Below are 21,867 nucleotides of genomic sequence, written 5' to 3' on the forward strand. Positions count from 1 at the left end.
CTGTTGTCTTACTTGTTTTACCAGCTTTGCTTTCTTGTACTAATACTTTTACTTTATAGAGTGATTTCCTCAGAGGATGTAGCCCACCCAGCCTTTACATTTCATCAGAAGAGAAAACATGGACGATTTGCAATAGGCCTCATCTTCTTCAGTTACCGTTTTTTATTAGTGAATATATACTTGTACAAATGATTTGAATAGTGATCCTCCTAGAACAATGTGAAAGTACAGGTAGTTTTTATCTTTTCTCCGGTTCTCACTGGCAAAGGATATTTGCTGTTACATAATGAGGATTTCTTCTACTCTCAGACACTTCATATTGACACCTTTTGGGTTTTTTTTTAATCATGCATTTTCATTGGATGATCTGATGGACTTCTTTGTAGTAGCCTTTCACATTTTTGCTTTATAATACATTCATGTATTTTCAGCATTCTGAGTCAGTCCTAGGTGGCAAATATTCTTCTCTGTTTTCACCAGATTCATGAGCTGCCATGATATAAAGGTCTCTGTAAAAGGACCTTTGTGCCTTCAGTTTTCTTTCTGAGGAGAGAGTTCTGCAATTCCACAATGGAAGATAACTTGTGTATCTAAACTGCTTGTAGGAATCGGCAGTTCCTTCCGGGTTCCACACTTACCACATGATGCATCCATTGTCATAGCTTATACAGTATCTGATTATCACCCGGGGTTTGGTATGATGACTGTAATGCTGAGAGTTTGAGTTGGCATGACGCAGTAATACTTGCAGTTTGCTTAAGGTTGAAGTTTTTTAAAGTGTGTTTCCCTTTTTAATTTTTCAGACATTTTCTAAAGTATAGAGGAATTCTTGTCTCATATGCTTCTGGGTGTGTTTGACTTGATTCATAAAACTCCAGTATAATCTTGACCTGTTCAGAATTTAGTTCTTCATTTTAAAAAAAAAAAAAAGGAGTAGATGAGAATGTGTTTTTCAGAATGCTTGGTGCAGAGTAAGTATGAGGCCTTGAAGGAACTACCATTTCCTTCTAAACGTTAGACATGCAATCAATAATTACTTTGGATCAGCATTCCAAGACCCACCAAATGTAGGCAGCCAGTTAGGAGCTTTCTCTAGTTTAAAACAAAATGTCAGAATCAGAGTCCTTTGGCCTTGTTGTGGTAAATGAAATTGGATGGACTAGAAATGATATGTAATGTTCACATCAAGTTATTGGAATTTTGTTTTTCAGTGAATTGATCAAGTTTACAATTTGTTATAGTCAACTTGAAAGTTAAAGTCAGAGTGTTTTTCCTGCTTTCTTATTTTATACCATCTATGCCTTTAAATCAGCAGAACAGATGTTTTGGGATCTCCCTGGAGACCTTTGGAACCTGGGAAAAAGGCACGTTAGGATAAAATACAAACATTTTCAATTTCAAAGATACATTGAGAAATCACTCAATATAGTAGCTTCATATCACAGGTAAGGAAACGGAGGCCTGGAGAGGTGATGTGACCTATCTCGAGTCATTCACTGAATAGAGGTGAAGTCAGTAACTCTCAGTCCAGATTTTTGCCCATTACAGCATGAGTTGCATCAGAATTTTTATCTTGGGCACCATTGATTCCTTCGTTAGTAGAATAGCACTTTAAGGGAATTATTTAAAATGTGAGTTAGACACAGAATGGCCATATGTTCTGGTTTCTCTGAGAGCAGCTGATTTCCACTTCTTGTCTTGGTATCTGTTAGAAGTATTCTCTACCACTCTCCCAGGTGACTGGGTTTAGATGCTGGATTATATAGTGGCCCCGTTAGAAGGACATGCAATGTTAATTTGCACTTCTTCCCCTGTTCTCTTTACTCCCACACAAATAGTCACATTCTAGAACATGGGTACATATTGAATTGCTGATTTTGCTTACTCCTATTGATTTTACCACATAAATAGTACACATTGTTCTTGTATCTCAGAGAGAGTCAGGCCTTAAAATATGATGGGCCTCAAATGAAGAGGCTTGTTATTTGTTTTAGATAATTCTGCAGAATTCAGTTGTAGAAGCCTTAAGATTTCATTAATATGTGCTTCTTACTATGCTTCCCTTGCCCTGGTAAGCACATTTTGTTAGAGCTATTTACATCTTGTTATTGGAGTATGGATAATAATACAATAAAAAAATTAAAAGTATGTATCAACATTAAAGTTTGGAGTAAATATAGTTGCGGGGATAATTCTCATACACTGTATCATTTGGTCTGATATCTCATTTTTGTGGGAACTGAGACACAGGGCAATTCAGTGTCCACTGCCTGAAACCCTGCGGTATAAAGTTTTCCTCCCCCCTGAGCAGATTGTAAGACTAGAGTTTTACGGTCTGAACTTTGACTTGGTACTGCATTTCTATGATTTGGTGGTTGGTATTGGCCAGACACCCCATGTTTGCACAGTTGAACGTGGGTCTTCAGGATGGGCAGCCAGGTAGATGATGTAGAGGTTGGCCTGGCCGTGCAGAGGACATGCTGCTTCCGTCGTGAGCTTCACACTCTGCCTCTTACTAGGAAAGAAACTTGTAATCAAATGAATGCTTCTTAAGTGCAGAGGAAATTTTCGTCTTTGAGATATTGTCTTGTAATTTGTTTCTCCTTACAAGACTGAGTATTGTAACCTGTTACTATATGATCTCCTTGTCTTCTAGTACTGGGGTTTTATTTATGTTGGTCCTTTATGCTGCTAATAGTTGAGTCAGAACAAAATGAAGCATCATGATTTTGGCCCTGTGCCCCTTAACTTCAGAGTTTGACTCTGTATCTAGTTGTAGCTGTGGAAATTTTGCTAATTAAAAAATGTTTTTCCTTACATTAGACTCACAATTGATGTCTTCATTTTTCTTTTTCTTTTTTTCCCTTAAGTTAAACACAAGCACACGTTTGATTATATTTTGAAATTGAATTTTTTTCCATAGGGCCAAGAGGACTCCAATGTTTAGAATTAACCTAATTTCTGTTCCTTGAAAAAAAAATATGTGGTACTTTTCTTTCCTTTTTTATGAGAATTTAAAGTGACTGACCTAAAAAGGTATGATTCTCTCTTTAATACTACATTTCCTAATCCTTTTCTTGCCACATAAGAGAAGATGCTATCTGTGGTCACACACTTTTATCAGCGAGATGATTGATGCTGGAGGCCAGAGGTGCTGCCATGGGCTTAAAAGTTGTTTTGGCTATTCCAGGTCCTTTTGCATCTCTATATAAACTTTAAAATCAACTTAGCAGTTGCTAGAAAAGAAAGAAAAATTCTCCTGGAATTTTGATTGAGGTTAAATTCAATCTATAAATTATTGTGGGGATCAACTTGATTTATCAGTATTGATCTGATACAATGTGGTCTGGCTTCTCTGGTTTAAAAGAATGACTCTAGATGCTGTGAAGAGCGGACGGGGATTAGAGGTGAAACAAGTGGCAGCAGGGAGACCAGTTAGGCTTTTGTCCAGTCCTTTCCAAGGTTCATGGTAGAGTGGATTGGGACAATCATAGTCAGATTAGAAATAGGTGGGATTGGGCCTATATTTTGGAGATTGGATAGACAGAATGTGTAGGTAGTTTAAGACAGGAAAAGCTCAGCCTTGAGAATGAATGCTACATTTTGGCTTTGGCAGCTGGGTGGGTGGTGGTACTTACTAAGTAAAATGGGAAATTTGAGAAAGGGTAGGAGAAAGTTTGTCCAGAGGTTGGGGTGTGTTGAGGGAGTGTTGGTAATCAGGGGTTTTGTTTTGGGCCTGTGGAATAACGAAGTAGAGATAAACAAGGAGGTGGAGGTATGGGAAAAAATCAAGGTTCGAGATACACATAAAGGCATGGTATTGGCTGAGAGCCAGTAGTGCGGGTGTGCAGAAAAAGAAAAAGGAACTTCAGACTGAACCCTCTCTCACCTCTGACTTAGAAAGTAGAAACGTTTAGAAAAGACTGAGCAAAGGAGATTCAGGGAGAAAAAGACTAGTGGGGGATGAAAAGAACTAGGACATGGTGATGCCATGGAAGCTGACAGAAGAAAACAGATGAGAAGTCAAATCAGACAGAACTGGAGCAGGGACTGTGGGCTTGGGCAGCATGAAGGTCTTGGCAGTGGTCTTGAGAGAAAGGTTCCCTGGAAGCCTGACTCGTGTACATTGAGGGGAATCTTGGGGATGACTGCTGCCAGCTCTCAGGAACTTCTGCTGTGCAGGGTGGTGGAGATTAGGCCTGGATGTGGAGGAACCACAGAGGAGTCAGTGGGAATGTGTGGCTGAGAAGGGGACAGTGATGAGGAGTGGGAGCCAGTTGCCCGAGTAAAGTCCTGAGGGGGCATGAGGTGGGAGCAAGTGGAAGGGTTGGCCTTTGTTAGGGGCAGGGTTGATTCACCCATAGAAACAGCAAGGAAGACAGGATAGCTTCAGATGCAGGTGCAGCAAGTTCCTGCCAGATTGCTTTTATCTGTCCCCCTTCCCTTTTTTAAATTTTTGGCTGCACTGCATGGCTTCTATCTCAGTTCCTCAGCAAAGTGTTGAACCCCAGCTTTGGCAGTGAAAGCCCAGAGTCCTAACCACTAGGCCACCAGGGAACTCCCCTGCTTTCATCTTCTTAATATGGTTGAGGCAGTTCCACCAGCTGAGAGTGGGGGTGGGTTGGCAGGTGGGCAATTTGAGGTGTGAGTCTTTGAGAGTGGGAAACAGAACATTTCGATCCTAAGTTTTGTGGCATCACCTGATAGTGAGGATTGCCCATAGAGTAGATGCTTGCTCTGGAATTCTTATTCATCAACTAAGAAAAACGTCAAACATGTGTAACTTTCAAAGATTAACTTAGAAATGTTTTTGACAATGAAAGAAGTCATGCTAATATATTTTCTTCTCATGTGTAGAAGTTTAGTAGAAACTTTTAAAAAACATACAAGATTTTTATATTCTTTTTGAGCACCTAGAGACTGAGAAGGAAAGGACCACAAACTCAAAAAAGAAGAATGGGCAAAAGTCTTGAACAGACAGTTTGCCCAAAGAGTAATGCAAATTATATTCATTTCTTACCTGTTAGGTTGGCAAACATCTTTTTTTTTAATTTTTAAAATTTATTTTTAATTGAAGGATAATTAGTTGACAAAATCGTATTTCTGCCATACATTGACATGAATCAGCCATAGGTATACACATGTCCCCTCCCTCTGGCTCCTCCCTCCCACCTCCCCCTCCTTCCCACGCCTCTAGGTTGTTGCAGAGCCCTGGTTTGAGGTCCGCGAGTCATGCAGCAAATTCCCGTTGGCTATCCGTTTTACATATGGTGGTGTATGTGTCTCCATGCTACTTTCTCCATTCGTCCCGCGCTCCTTCCTCTCGCTGCTTGTGTCCGTATGTCTGTTCTCCATGTCTGCGTCTCCATTGCTGCCCCGCAAACAGGTTCATCAGTACCATCTTTCTAGATTCTATATATATATATGTACCACAGCTTCTTTATCCATTCATCTGTTGATGGGCATCTAAGTTGTTTCCATGTCCTAGCTATTGTAGATAGTGCTGCAGTGAACATTGGGGTACATGTATCTTTTTCAATTTTGGTTTCCTCAAAGTATATGCCTAGTAGTGGGATTGTTGGGTCATATAGTAGTTTTATTCCTAGTTTTTTAAGGAATCTCCATACTGTCTTCCATAGTGAAAGTGAAAGTGAAGTCGCTCAGTCGTGTCCGACTCTTTGTGACCCCGTGGACTGAAGCCTACCAGGCTCCTCCGTCCATGGGATTCTCCAGGCAAGAGTACTGGAGTGGGTTGCCATTAAGTTTCCCTTTTTTCCACACCCTTTCCAGCATTTGTTGTTATTATGGATTCTTTGATGATGGCCATTCTGACCAGTGTGAGGTGATATCTCATTGTAAGTTGATTTGCATTTCTCTGATAATGAATGATGTTGAACATCTTTTTGTGTGTTTAATAGCCATCTGTATGTCTTCTTTCAAGAAATGTCTGTTTATATCTTTTGCCCACTTTTTGATTGGGTTGTTTGTTTTTCTGGGATTGTGTCGTAAGGTTGGCAGACAAGTTAACATTTGCTGATAATAGACTCTGCAGTAAGGCTATGGGGAAAGACACATTCTCACTTATTACTGGTTGAAATGCTGCATAATACAGTCCCTAAGGTGAAGAATCTGGTGAGATCAACCAAAGGTCCTGTTGTTTGGCCTTTTACACAGTATTCTCATGAATTTGCCCTATGGGTATACTTGCAGCGTACAAATGACTACATGCAGGGTTATTCATCAAGTCATTGTTTATCATAACAGAAGGCTGGAAATCCCTATGAGTATTCATCATTGGGGCTGATTGATTTAACTCCAGTACATCCACACAATAAGATCCTATGTGATAGTTCTAAAAGGAAAATCTCTGCATACTGACGTGGAGAGATTTCCAGGGTATGTTTGTAAGTGAAAAGACCAGAATTCAGAATGGCATAGATAGCATTCTGTTTCTTTTCTAAAAGGAGAGGAACTGGATATACTTATGTTTGTTTGGTTTTGCATAAAGAAACATCTGAAGAAAAAACAAACTACTAAGTGATTATTTGTTGGAAATAGAGGGGAACAGATTGAAAGGGACAGAGACCTCCCTGTGAGACCTCTTAGTGTACATATTCTTATGTCATTTTGATTTTGAAACATGCAAAGATTATGAATCTACTTTAGTAAAAAAAAAAAGAGAGTAAGTACTTTACGGTAAAGTTTTGGAAATCATCGTCTTTATCAGTATCATTATTATAAACTGGTTAATGAAGTTTGGTGATGCAGGCAGTAAGGTAAGACAAATATAGTAATGGGATTTTGTAATTTAGAAGGCATTGGGATTATTAGGAAAACTGTTGAATAGGTTCTGTTCAAATTAAGAGAAAACAGTATCTAAGGAAAACATTGTCAAAGTAACTGATCCTAAGAAGTATCTTACTATAATTCAGTGATAGCTTTGCTATTTAAAAAAAATTTTTTAATTGCTTTGGAAAGTTAACCCATTTGGTTTTTAACTGTAATAATGTATTGTAGAATGAATTTAATGTTGCCACAAAATATGCATTTTTGTTGCTACAAAATATACTTTTTCCACTAATATGCATTACTGTTTTGTATTTTATTACAGCCTTCCCCCTGAGGCTCCCTCTACCCCCACCCCGGGAACATTTCTGAACTTCAGAATACCCCAGAAAGTTTAATGGTTCATCTTGTTCCAGGTGGTGAATTTTGATTGTTGAAAGTTTCTAGGGAAAATGTGGGAACCTGGAATCCTGTACCTTTTGCTTTTTCAAAAGGACTTAAACTGAATGGTACATGAGATCTGCAGTCCTTCAGGCATTGTTCTGGGGGCAGTGCTATCTTCTCCTCAGATACTATGACATCAAGTCCTTGAAATTTACACGTGTCCATCAGATCCCTGTACCTAGCTGTGCATCTTCGTTGTTCATCAGCTCAGTCATGGCTTTGTTCCTTTATCAGGATGCCTGGCACATAGTAGATTATTGAATCATTGACCCTGGGGTTCAGTTTCCTTGTTGATAAAATGGAATGATAGTGTTGGTGCCTGCCATTCTCCCTAGGTGATTCTGAAAAGCAAATGAGGTGATTAAAGATTGTGAAGTCTTTGTAAATTGAACATAAATTTAGTTATGGTTTGGTTTCATCTCTTATTAAGGATTTTCCATGTATTTCTTGATAAATAAATTCTTTCTGGTGTTCTCTTTTTCTTGTATTTGAATTTGAAGCTTTCTTCATTTTATCTTTTTCTAGATCTAGTAGAGAGCATGAAAACATCCCTCTGTTCTCTTTACTTTATCTGAGCCTTTGTCCACCTGTCAACTGGATGTGAAACCTATGGTTCTAATATGAATTAAAGCTAATTATATAATCTAGTCATCACAATGATTTGTAGAAGTAATAATGCTGCTGCTGCTACTGCTGCTAAGTCTCTTCAGTCGTGTCCGACTCTGTGCGACCCCATAGACGGCAGCCCACCAGGCTCCCCCGTCCCTGGGATTCTCCAGGCAAGAACACTGGAGTGGGTTGCCATTTCCTTCTCCAGTGCATGAAAGTGAAAAGTGAAAGTGAAGTCACTCAGTTGTGGCCGACTCTTAGCGACCCCATGGACTGCAGCCCACCAGGCTCCTGCGTCCATGGGATTTTCCAGGCAAGAGTACTGGAGTGGGGTGCCATTGTCTTCTCCGAATAGTTGCTAACAAAATAGTAATTTTTGGTTTTGTCACTGAGTGATTTTTTTGTTTTTGACCTAGAATGTTTACTATTCTAATATTGTCAGCCAACTGCTCAAATATTCAGCACATAAGCTGTTGCTTACCCTACAGAACAGATTATTTGAAAAGGGAGTTTGAGAAAGGATTCGTGGAGCTGGTAGCATTTATTTAAGTTCTGTTGTCTGGTAGGCTTTTATGGTCCTCCAGTGATTGGCCCTTAAAGAGGTTTTTGTTTTTGTTTTTGTTGAATGTACTCAACCATGCTCAAATTAATGCCATAATTATAAGCAGAGACTTGGAGGGGGAGGTGGGAATTGAGAGAGAGTAGCTATTAGATAATAGAAAAATTCCATTTGTAATTAATCTTTAATCCACAGGACTTTTATAGCAGATGTTTGCATTTTATCTACCTCACAGTATCTTGTGTACCTGCCATGGTGGATAAACATCAAGTTTTGATGAATTTGCACCCTGATGTCATAGAAACAGTAGAAATCAAAGATTAAAACAGCACACGGTTATCTGGTCTCCTAGGGCAAATTGAAGCATGGTGCTGAGGCAGTTATTTAGGTAATTCAGACCCACATCTGGTTTATGAAAATGGACGCAATATTTATTGAACACTTAAGTATGAGTCAAGCTGTATACTGAACATTCTATGTATTATATTGATTAATCTTTATAGTATTCCTGTGAACTGTATATGGGCTTCCCTGGTGGCTCAGTTGGTAAAGAATCTGCCTGCAATGAAGGAGACTCAAGTTCAGTCCCTGGGTTGGGAAGATCCACTGAAGAAGGGAATGGCAATCCACTCCAGTAGTCTTGCCTGGAGAATTCCTGGACAGAGGAGCCTGGTGGGCTGTAGTTCAAGGGGTCACAAAGAGTTGAAACTATATGTTTTTTTGATCCTGACTTTAGAGATGAGGATATTGAGGAAAGATTAAGTAACTTGCCCAGGATTACATGCTAAGTGACAGAAATAGGACTGAAACCTTAACTTTGTCTAATATGTAAATCTGATTTTTTTCTTCTGTGTAGTATGACCAGTCATAATATTGCCAGAGGTATTTGGTATGTCACTTTTCAGCTTTAGTGTAAAATCTTCATGGGTAGAATGAAATAAGATGCTGCAAGAAAAATAAGCAAAGAAATTATTTCCTTCACCTGGTAAGATGTTATGCCACTTCTTTTGATCAGAGAATGACAAGAATAAATTATAGGAAGACCAACTAGGACAAAGACCAACCACCAGCCAGCAAACAAAAAATAGCTAAGCTTACACTTTTGAAAGTTTGAGCTGAAAATGAAATCTAAATGGTATGAAAAATTAAGTGTGGGTGTTTCAAATAGATCTATTAGACTCTTTCCGAATTAGGGGGTGGGATTCCATAAAATTCAGGATTCATATTTTTTGCCTGTGAATCTTTGTCTTGTGTATTGGTTTGTATAATCATATCCACTCTAGCCTTGTCTGGATGGTGACATCAGAGAGCGTGATTTGAATACCCTTCCACAGCAAGCTGTAACTTTCAGGTTCCATACTCCACTCTTAAATCATGATCTGTTGGACTGTTTCAAATTTAAATTGTAGGGAATCTGAAATTTACTCTGAAAAAAGTTCTTGTCTGAGAATTAAGAACTATAGCCTGTGTAGGCTTGTGCATGCCCTGACTCTGGGTGTACCAGAGTGAGTAGTTATTTTCTCTTATGGAGGATTGTTTAGATATCTTGAAAGTGTGTGAAAGGAATTTTTGATCTCCAAGCCATATTAAAATGACTAAGATTTTAAAGATACTAATTACTGCTGTCCACAAGGAGGAGATCTGAGAGTGGTCATTTAGTAACACTGCCTGTTTTACCCAGTAGTCTCTTTGTAAAATCCTGTTTGTGAAACTTGGTGTTTAATTTCAGGAATGTGGCTTTTGAGTAGAATATAGTAAGTACATTTCCTTAAGAGGCTTCCCAGGTGGCACAGTGGTAAAGAATCCACCTGCCAATACCAGGAAATGTGGGTTCAATCCCTCTGTCAGGAACATCCCCTGGAGTAGGAAATGGCAACCCATTCCAGTATTCTTGCCTGAAAAATTCCATGGACAGAGGAGCCTGGCGGGCTGTAGTGTATGGGGTTGCAAAGAGTTGGACAGGAGTGAATGACTGAGCATGCATGCACATTGTCTTCTCAAAAGGAATGGACATTGCTGTCTGCTATTTTAGTTGTATTAGTCAGCATCAACTCGCAGTTTCTTAGTAGTGGTGACTTGAATTGGAACAGCAGATACAGCAAAATATGCTGAAACTTCATTTTAGGTAAACGTCAGACCTCCCAAACTTTGTATCATTCAGTTTAGTGATTTGATTATCATCAGGTTAGTGACAAGCTGGAATAGAAGGAAAGGTATGAGAATTGAGGAATTCAAGCAGCCATGCATGATGTTGGTCGGTGGTCATGAAGTAGCAGAGGAAGAAGAGATTGTATACCACTTCTGAGATGTGTGTTTTGTATGCCTCCTCCACCATCTGTTCTCATTGAGGTAGTGTAGCAAAAACCTGTTAGGTTTGTATCATTAATACACTGCAGATATTTTCCTTCAATAAATCAGTTATTTGCGCTAGTGATTTGAAAGCCCAGAAGTAAATTGATCTCAGACTAGTATGTTATTTGACAGGCTTGGCCATCCTGTTTGCTTAGCTGGAATAGTGGGGATGCTCTGTAACCTTCCTGTTTAAAAAAAATTGTATGTGTCTACTGGGGAGAGGATGTCAGCAAGAAGCTGACTTTACTGTTTTTCTAGTGATGTGATACCTACAAGGACCCACAGCTGTATGACCACCCCTTTCCCCCATTTCCCCAGGCTCGTGAGTTCTCAGTAGGAGCAATTTTGCCACCTAGTGGGAGGGAATTGGTTGGGGGATAGTGCTGGATGACAAATGATGGTCAGGGGCGCCCTGTGTGTAGCTCCTTGAGTGTCCTGAATTGGGGGAACCCCTTGAGTAAAATATTTGGTACAGAGCTGTGTTTATTGACTGTTGCCCTTTTTATTTTTTTGTTCAGGAGTCGTAGGCAAACACTGCTTCAAAGCAGTTTGTCAGAAGTGGGTGAGAATGATTCATTGGTACTTTAAATATTCATAATTTTTAAACTTTTGTTGTCTGTGAGAATATCACTAGAAATAAGACTGGCACTAACAGTTCCACACCTGTTGTGTCTTGCCTGAGAGAGAGTTATTCCTTTGTTTGAACCTTCTCTACCCTGGGGATTGTGATGACTATTTATAATTTGTCTCATACAATGCCCATGACATTCTGTGTCTTGGATGTCTAAAGAAATGCTTTTTTATATTCATGTACATTTTATATATATTTGGTAGGCCTAAAGCCTCAAAGCATTTTTCTTTTAAAGAAATAATACATGCCCTCTCTACTCTATTGATTTGGCCCCTTTGCACAGATCGGCCAAAGATTACATAGCACTTTACGTTGCATTATAACAAATTACAGTATAAGTACAGTTCAAATTAATTACATTATACTTTATTTGATTACTTAAGTACAGTTCAAATTAATTACATTGTACTTTATCTGGGTACAAAGGGACTAACAGCCACTAAGGAACTTAATATCTCTTGTGAATTTCATCATTAAAATGCAGTTTTTAAGACATACTTTGATCTTTGGTTACCATAAATTGAAATTGAAAAGGCTCATGATTATATTCCATTTGAATTCAGGTTTTTTATTAAGGGATTTATTTAAGCTTTAGTGATTTTTTTTCATTATTACTAATTAAGTTTTTTTTAACACAGCTTCATTGAATTGATGTATAATAAACTGCAAATATTTATTTATTTTATCTGTTAACTTTTTATTTTGTATTGGGATATAGCCTATTAACAAGCAATATTGTGATAGTTTCAGGTAAATGGCAAGGGGCTCAACCATACAAATACATGTACCCCAAACTCCCCTTTCATCCGGGCTGCCTTATAACATTGAACAGAGTTCCATGTGCTGTACAGTAGGTCCTTGTTGGTTATCCATTTTAAATATAGCAGTGTGTACCCGTCCATCCCAAACTCCATAATTATCCCTTCCCCATCCTTCCCCCCCAGCAACCATAAGCTCCTTCTTGAAGTCTCTCAATCTGTTTCTGTTTTATAAGTAAGTTTATTTGTATCATTTCTTTTTAGATTCCACATATAAGGGACATGATACGGTGTTTCTTCTTCTCTGTCTGACTTATTTTTCTCAGTATGACACTCTCTAGGTCCATCCATGTTGCTACAAATGGCATGGTTTTATTCTTTTAGTAGCTGATAATATTCCGTTGTATATATGTACCCCATCTTCTTTATACATTCTTCTGTCAATAGACATTTTAAACTGCAAATACTTAAAGCACACAGTTTGATGAGTTTGTCACATGTGTACTGTGGTGTCATCTACTCAAGGAAGATGATGATGACTGTCCATCACTTTCAAAGTTTTCTTGTGCCATTTTGTAGTCCCTCCTTGCCCACCCCCCGCGGGTAACCACTGGTCTGCTCATTTGCTTTCTGTCACCTTTGATTAGGTTGCATTTTTTATAATTTTATATAAATGGAAGCACAGTCTTTTTATTATCAGGCAATATTGACTTACATATCCTTTTAGTTCCAGTTCAGACATCATAAGAGATCTTCTAGAAGAAGAAGAAGCCTGGGAAGCATCACATAAGTGAGTTCTCGTCATCACTAAATACTCATGTACTTTAACCTGATAAATTATGGTTCTATACAATTGATTTGCAAACCAAAGAATATTTGTGCTTACTGACTTAAGAAAGTAGTAATTCATGCATCTCAAGGTAAAGATTTCCGGTTCACTACTTGTTTCTGTATATTTCTGCGTAGAAATGGAATCCTAGCTTAATAACGCTGGTTACTTGTCAGAAGTTGTTTTTCTAAAGGTAAATTGTTCCAGTGGGCAACTTATAGTCCAGACTTAACAGTCAGGCCTTAAGCACTGGTTTAGAGTCTTTAGAAAACTTCTAATCCTTCCCTAAATGTTACTAGTCATAAGATTGTAGTTCATCCAGGCAGATTTGTTCCACTGCAGTTTCAGGACGATCACGCCCCAAGTGGGCCCTCACAGCTGCCTAGCGCTTTTACTGTTTCTGTGATTATTTCTTTGTCTTGTTCTTCACAGAGATTATTCGCACCCTTCTCAGGTCTCAGTGACTCGAGCCTCACTGAAGACCTTGTCTCTTCTTTGGTAGAGGAAATAGAAGCTGTTGTGTGGGATTCCTTACCCTTCCAACATCGAATGTATAAATCTGCCTGTTTTTATACATATTTTATTCCTCCTTTTATAATTCCTTCCTTTCATAATAAAGGGTTATCCCTGTATTATAGAGTCCACTTTTTCCTACCTCATGCCTGCCCTCTTGTCAGGAATATTACCTCTTCTCTCTGCTCTTGTTGAGATACTTCTGCTTCTCTCCTCCACTCCTCTCTCTCTCTCTCTCACTGTTTTTTTTTAATTAATTTTTTAATTTTTTTAATTTTGGCTGCACTGGGTCTTCGTTGCTGTGTACAAGCTTTCTCTAGTTGCAGCGAGCAGGGGCTCCTCTTCATTGCGGTGCTTGGGCTTCTCATTGTAATGGCTTCTCTTGTTGCAGAGCACAATCTCTAGGCACACAGGCTTCATTCCTCCACAGCACATGGGAATCTTCCCAGACCAGGGATCGAACCTGTATCCCCTGCATTGGCAGGCAAATTCTTTTTCTCTTTTCTTTTTTTTTTACATTGTAAAAGAACTGATACTTTATTACAGAACATAATTCAAACTATTGTTGGTATTTCAATATATTCCTAAAGAAATGTTGGAATTGGAACAGCACTTATAATTCACTTTATGGCTATGAAAAGGCAGTCGTCTTCCACTTAAAACTGTAACCAATGATGAAATACACTTCAAGAATATAAACATTTGGTCTAACAATCTTTTCATATTGGTTAAAAACAGACTGTTGCTGATGGAAATAACTTTATTCCAATGTGCAAAAAAAGTACAGTTTGTACTTATGATACATAAGACCAAAGAGGCATACCTATTCTTGTCCTAATCTTGATCCTAAACAAAAATCCAATTTCAAAATCAGTTGGGGATTATTTTATTCTAGGAAATCTTGGAATTTTTACAAGTTTGCAAACCTTGTCTCTGAGAGCCAGATTCCTACATTTCCTTTTCTAACCCTGTCACCACTGGTCCAGCCCACAAATCCCATCGGCTGCAGAGTAGCAACACCCAAAATAAGAGGAGTGAAAAAACTCAGCCCTCAGGCCACCAACACGGCAGGTGGATTCTTATGCACTGCTCCACCAGGGAAGTCCTTTCATTGGGTTTTCAGCGAATCTTTCCCAACTTGAACCCAGCCAACTAAACACTTAGCCTCCCCTCTCACTCAGATTCCTCCTGCAGCTGCTCTTGTGTCTCTCCTGCCTTTCTCAGTAGGCAGCCTCTACTTGCCGTTTGCATTCCTCATCTCGCTTACTCGTCAACATCCTCAGCCAGGCCCCTCGGTTCTTCTGAAATAGCCTTTACTGAAGTCACTGAAGACCAATTTGTGCTGTGCTGTGTCTAGTCACTCAGTTGTGTCCTGCTCTTTGCGACCCCATGGACTGTAGCCCGCCAGGCTCCCCTGTCCCTGGGATTCTCCAGGCAAGAATACTAGAGTGGGTTGCCATGCCCTCCTCCAGGGGATATTCCCAACCCAGGGATCAAGCCCAGGTGGCCAAGTCCAAAGAACAACGTGTTAGGCCGCATCTCCTTTGACTTCTTAGCGGAATCTGATGCTCTTGATGTCTTCATGTTTCTGAAACCCTCTCTGGGGCTGAAAGAGGTAAATCTCTACCCTAAGGTCAGTTAATAATAAGTGATAAGTGGTAGAACTGAGATTTCAATCTAATATGTCAAAATTCAACTTTTTTGACCATTAAGCTAAATTGTCTGTCCCAAGAATGAGGCTTACTCTGCTGACATTTTGTAGTATTATAGCTGAATCACTGGGAGAATGGAAAAGGTATTTGGTGGCTCAAACAGTAGTGTTTTATGAGTGTTTTGAGATTGTGGCTGCCTTATTTTCACCTGAGCATTTCTGAACTTTGAATTCTGGGAGAAGAGACCACTCATTAGCTAACTACTTCCTCTTGTGCCATGAATCACCCTGTTCATGCTAAACTAAACCCTCACATCAATGGCTGTGACAAGCTTAAACCCAGAATTCCTGAGTCCAAGCCCATTTTTGGCAATGGTGACCAACCTCTTAAAGTCATTACTATGAGAAAGCACTTAGAAAACAAATCCCATCGCTGATCCTCACAGATAGGCACTGTTAAACCTGGAAGGATGTGAGTGCTCGTCTAGTCCAGTCCCTTCATTTTATAGGGAAAGAGACTGCGCTCCAGAGAGGTAAGTTGACAGGGTTAAGGTTCACAGCTAGGTAGTGGCGCTGCTGGGGTAAGAATCCAGGCTTCCTGGTTTCAGCTGAACGTGGAGCAGTTTGAACCAGCTTATGCCACAGTACAGCTTTAGAAACAGAATCAGGAAAGGACCACACAGCTTTACTTCTCAACAAAATAATAGCTCTGCAGATATGCATCTTAAGCTTTTGGCCTTTTCATACTGTTCATGAGATTCAGAAGAGATTAAGAAGAGGTGGCAAGAATACAATGAACTGTACAAAACAGGTCTTAATGACCTAGATAACCACGGTCGTGTGGTCACCCACCTAGAGCCAGACATCCTGGAGTGTGAAGTCAAGGGGGCCTTAGGAAGGATCACTATGAACAAAGCTAGTGGAGGTGATGGAATTCCAGCTGAGCTATTTCAAATCCTAAAAGAGGATGCTGTTAAAGTGCTGTACTCCATATGCCAGCAAATTTGGAAAATTTAGTAGTGGCCACAGGACTGGAGAAGTTCAGTTTTCATTCTGATCCCAAAGGCAGTGACAAAGAATGTTCAAATTACTGTACAGTTGCGTTCATTTCACATGCTATCAAGATTATGCTCAAAATTCTTCAAGCTAGGCTTCTGCAGCATGTAAACCGAGAACTTCCAGATGTTCAAGCTGGATTTAGAAAAGGCAGGGAAACCAGAGATCAAATTGCCAACATCTGCTGGATCTTAGAGAAAGCAAGGGAATTAAAAAAAAAAAAATCTACTTCTGCTTCATTGACTATGCTAAAGCCTTTGACTGTGTGGATCACAACAAACTGTGGAAAGTTCTTCAAGAGATGGGAATACCAGACCACCTGACCTGCTTCCTGAGAAACCTGTATCCAGGACAAGAAGCAACAATTAGAACCGGACATGGAACAATGCACTGGTTCCAAATTGGGAAAGAAGTACATCAAGGCTGTATATTATTTATTATATGCAGAGTACATCATGCGAAATACCAGGCTGGATGACTCACGAGCTGGAGTCAAGATTGCTGGGAGAAATAACAACCTCAGATACACAGATGATACCACTTTAATGGCAGAAAGTGCAGAGGATCTAAAGAGCCTCTTGATGAGGGTGAAAGAGGAGTGAAAAAGCTGGCTTAAAACTTAGCAGTCAAAAAACAAAGATCATGGCATCTGGTTCCATCACTTCATGGGAAATAGATTGGGAAAAAGTGGAAACAGTGGCAGATTTTATTTTCTCGGGATCCAAAATCACTGCGGATGGTGACTGCAGCCATGAAATTAAAAGACGCTTACTCCTTGGAAGAAAAGCTATGCCCAACCTAGACAGTGTTGAGACATCAACACAAAGCAGAGACATCACTTTGCTGAGAAAGGTCCATATAGTCAAAGTTATGGTTTTTCTGGTAGTCATGTACGAATGTGAGAGTTGGACCATAAAGAAGGCTTAGTGCCGGAGAACTGACACTTTCAAACTGTGGTTGTGGAGAAGATTCTTAATAGTCCCTTGGACAGCAAGGAGATCAAACCAGTCAATCCTAAAGGAAATCAGCCCTGAAACTCACTGGGAGGGCTGATGCTGAAACTCCAGTACTTTGGCCACCTGATGCAAAGAGCCAAGTCATTGGAAAATACCCTGATGCTGGGAAAGACAGAGGGCAAGAGGAGAAGAAGGCAACAGAATATGAGATGGTTGGATGGCCTCACTGACTCAATGGAGATGAGTTTGGGCAAGCTCCAGGAGATGATGACAGACAGGGAAGTCTGGCGTGCTACGGTTCATGGGGTCACCAAGAGTTGGACACTACAGTGACTGGACAATAACAACAAAGCTTATAGGTATGTTGTGGTACCGCAAGTGACATGTTTGAGATATTAGTCCTAGAACATGCTGTTTCAGTCCGAATACATCTCCTAATACCATAAGTGATTGAGAGGTTCTTTTAGTAACACAGTGCCCCATATAAAGCGGTATTTTCATAAGCAGAAAAAAAAAAAAAAAGAAAAAAACCCACCCAAAACAAAACCCTACTTTCTGTAGGTTGGTCTCAGGTTCTTATATCTATGATTATTGGTTCATCTTACCAATTTGAGCTACAGGATATATTTACATTGAATAGGATGAAAATAGGAAGAAAAATGGTCCAGGTAAATCATTTCACGTGTCATGTTTCCAGCTTTCAGTTTCCACATGAAATTGTGGAGGAGATGTTTCTGCCTCCAGGAGTCTGAGTCCCTTCTTCAGACCTGCTCCCCCTCCACTCTCTCTTCCCTCAGTGGGCGGTGGTGTCAACAGTCTTCCCCACTGCTCCAGCCAGAAACCTAAGAATCATTGTCAGCTTCTCACTCTCTCTTACATCTCAGATGCAGTTGATTGCAAAACCCTAAGGATAAGTTGTCCTCAGACTTAAATGTACATCAAGATCACTTGGAGGACTTGTTAAAATAGATTATTGGGCTCCACTGAACCCCGAGATTGAGATTTTGGAGATTTGGGCTGGGGTACAGGAGTTTGCATTTTGACACACTCCCCGGGGTTGCTGATGCTGCTTCTGAGGTCCCCTCGTTGAGGAGCGGGACTGTGGATGACCCCTGAACTAACTCTGTCAGCCCCTCTGTGCCAGAGTCTGCATAAGACCTTGTTTTCTCTCTGGCTTCCTGCCACAGCCTTCCGTCTGGCTGGCTGTCTCTCTGCCTCTAGTCAGTACGCTTCATTTTGCCAGTGAGACCTGAAAGACACTGTGTTCTCTGTGGTAGTTTAAAGTCCTGTGGGGACTTGTGAGCTACGGCCCCAGCCTGCCCGCTGGCTCTTGGACTGTCCTTCCCCACCCCTCTTTCCTCGGTACAGCCAAGCTGAACTACTCATCTCTGCTTCAGAGTCATACTGCCTTATACTGCTGTTGCTTCCACCTTAGTTGCCTTTTCTCCTTTCTTCATCCACACAGGAGTTGTGGTTCCTTCCTGGACAGCTTTGCTCGGGAGCCCCTGACTGCTCCCTTGATCTTGCAGCACTCTGTCTGCACTTAAACCCCGACTCGCTTCCTAGAGAGGATGTTCATTAGGCTCCACACCTTGCACGGTGCCTGGGGGAGGGGAGTCTCAGGGTGGGCACTCAGTAGGCATATGAGATTGAATATGCCAGTCAGCATTCTTTGGATCGGAACACACTCCCGGGTGGATAAGGATTGCCACTTATAAATCTTTTTTTAACTCTATCTCTTGTGCTTTACCTTTTAGTGCCTTAAAAATCCTTTTTTAGGAAATAGCTTTTTCTAATGTTATAAAATCAGAAAAGGAAGAATCATTTTCTCTATTGGTAATCTGCATTTCATCCTAACCCCATGAGAAGTCATTTGCAGTACACTAATGATCCCAACATATTTTCTAGTTGAGACTTGATAATTTGGCTGTCTCTTTTTGGAGGAGGGGACTTTATTGATTGTTATTTATTAAGTACTATTATTAATGTGAACACATCTTAAGTGCACAGCTTGATGGATTTTTCCAACTGAATGCACCCAGGGTTAGGGTTAGTTTGGTGGGTGCAGTGAATCACGCCCCTTCAGTACTCACACTCTCAAGGCCCACATTGATTCTGCACTTGGTCATGTGATATGAGAAGAAGCTTGGTTAGTGTTTGCACAGGGGGGCTTGTCCTTCCAGAATGCTCACTTTTCGGATTCTTCCCCTTGGACCCAGCCCTTCCGCTGTGAGAAGCCTGCCCTGGGCATGGGGAGAAGACAATTGGAGGAGGATGGGGCAGCCCTCTCACCAGCCAATTTTCTAGTCATCAGCCAGCACCAACTTGCCACCGGACGAGTGAGCCTTCCTTGAAGTGAATCCTCCAAACTCAGTTCAGCTGTCGGTTCCGAGCCCTGCCCAGATCTGGAATCATGACCAAATAAACAATTGTGCTGTTTCCTGAGAATGGTTTGTTATGTAGTGGTAGATAAGCAGAATGAATTGAACAAAAATAGTTTCTGTTTAGTTTTTTAATTGCCATATAACAAATCACCCTGAAACTTAGAAGCTTAAACCACAGCCATTTTATTTGCTTCTGATTTCTCAGTCCGGGCTGGCCTCAGGCTGCGGGTGGTCATTTATGTGGCATATAGCCCACTCGCAGGGCAGATAGAAGCCATGTTGCGCTGAGATGTCTGGACTTCTCTTTCCATGTAGTCTGGGAGCCTGTTCTTCTCCATGTAGTTTGGTCTCTGCATGTGCTCCAGAATCCAGAGAAAGTTTGCTTTTGTCTTCCCACTTACTTGAATGGCAGCCACGTCTTTCCCCCAGCGCTCTGCCCAAAGTGAGGGGATGCGCATGGCCCATCTCTGTTGGGAGGGGGCTTTGTTTTCTTGGTCCCCTTACAACCTCAGCTCTCTGACAGGATTGAGATAAATTTTGATTTTGTTAGACTCTCTGGCTTCCTCTTGTTGTAATGGAAACATTTTTTTTTTTTTTTTGGCAGCTTTCTGCATGTGAAGCAGAAGCAAAAAACTGCTAGATTCTGATTGAGAGGGAGATTCAGTTCTTAACTCTGTCATTTAGGATCTGTGAACTGTGCTAAGTCACTGTTTTCTCAGTTGTAAAGTGGGAATAATAATAAAAGTAGTAATAATTATCATAGTAGACTTGTCAGTGGAATGGAAGGCTATTTGGAGGATTACAGTAAAAACACATGGGAAAGCACTTATAAACCAGAAACTGCTGTAGAATAATAACGATCATCATTTTCTAAGCTGGCATTTTCTTTTTTCCATTTTCAGAAATGATCTTCAAGACACAGAAATAAGCCCCAGACAGAATCGTCGCACAAGGTCAGCTGAAAGTGTTGAGCTTGAGCCAAGAAATAAGCGAAACAGAAATTAGTGTGGGTTTGCCGACTTTGCCAGTGCAATCATCAGAAGATGGTGTTTTGTTGCCGTGTAGATTCATATTCATAAATTTCCCAAGTGAAGATGTTACATTCTAAATGTTATGTTTAACTGATTTTCAGTCTTTTCTGCCTTTCCAGGAAAACAAAAATCTTACACAGCATCCTTACTTAGTCAGTTACCCACTGCCCCTAAAACATCTCACTCTAAAAACACTGGCATCCACATGTTCACCAGCTTTGCAGAAGACACAGACTTGTTTTTGTTTCTAAGTTTCAGGGTGTATTAACATTTAAGCCATTCTTCTGTCTCTTTCATGGAGAAGCCAAGTTCAGAAAAGGATCCTTCAGTCCCTCTACCACAGGGACCAGTTGAGGTGTCCAGAGCCACTGCGTTTCTGGAAAGGCAAGCAGGGTGTCCTAACTCACGAGGCCTGGAGGCCAACACCCATGTCACAGCTGTTACAGGATTGTTTGTTGCCCAGGTTTCATGTGGTCCTTAGTTAGACCCATGTCTCACACTTGACTGGAAGTAGGACGTTGGTACTGTAATCTAAAGGCACAGAACAATAAAATACTGGGCATATTCTTCAGAAAATAGCTCTTACGATGATTTCTTGATCTTTTTTTTCACTTGAGTGAATCGAATCTTTAACACTTTGAATTCCAGCTATGAAATGGAGAGAATGCAATAAATGGCTTTGGTAACTGAACAGACTCTATATCAATTTAAAATAAAGTCCTTGAAACAGTCTGCTGTGAATAGTTGAGTACAAGCTACACATCACTGGGATGGGTTGATCAGAAATTGTTTTCTCTGTGCAAAATGTCCCATAGTTCCCAGTTGCTTCCAGAACTCCTAACGCCTGTTTTGGCATTTCCGAGCCAGTCCCCTGTCACGGGTGCCAGCAGCTCTGGGGCTGTCACTGTCCTGGTGACAGCAAAGTCACTCACCAGAGTCCAGGGAGACCCTGGTGTTGGTTCAGGGCGGAGGGCCTGCCCTGGGCCAATGCTCCATCATCTCAGGGCGGAGGAGGTGCCGGAGCCCTGCTGTATAAAACAGCACCTAAAATCAGGAAGGACTGCGGGGGAAAGTGCTCTCCCATCAGCTCCCAGATGGCCTGGTGTTGCACGATTTCTTCTCTGCTTACCCACCAGGCAGGGCTCTTGTCTGGAAAGGATTCCAGGTAAGGTACCTGGAGGTACCATGGGCTCCCCGCTCTGCTCTCGGCATGTTGGGGGCAGCACTCCATCCCCGCCTCCCTCTCGGGTGTCTCCACCCCACCCTCTCCCAGGAGCCACGGTCAGGCTGGCAGATGTGCTCCGCTGT

At 40.8% G+C, this 21,867-nt stretch overlaps 1 protein-coding gene across 2 annotated transcripts in view; it reads left to right on the forward strand.

Moving 5' to 3' along the window:
* The window catches only part of RAD18 (RAD18 E3 ubiquitin protein ligase), a 97,551-nt gene extending 76,262 nt beyond the window's left edge, over positions 1-21,289 (forward strand). For both annotated transcript variants that reach the window (XM_043886258.1, XM_043886257.1), the window contains 2 exons: positions 12,867-12,929; positions 20,431-21,289. In XM_043886258.1, coding sequence (XP_043742193.1) covers positions 12,867-12,929; positions 20,431-20,533 — 166 coding nt within the window. In that variant the 3' untranslated portion in view covers positions 20,534-21,289. The remainder of the gene's footprint in view (positions 1-12,866; positions 12,930-20,430) is intronic.
* The last annotated feature ends 578 nt before the right edge of the window (positions 21,290-21,867 follow it).

This window comes from Cervus elaphus, chromosome 24, assembly GCF_910594005.1.
Source record: "Cervus elaphus chromosome 24, mCerEla1.1, whole genome shotgun sequence".
NCBI lineage: Eukaryota > Metazoa > Chordata > Mammalia > Artiodactyla > Cervidae > Cervus > Cervus elaphus.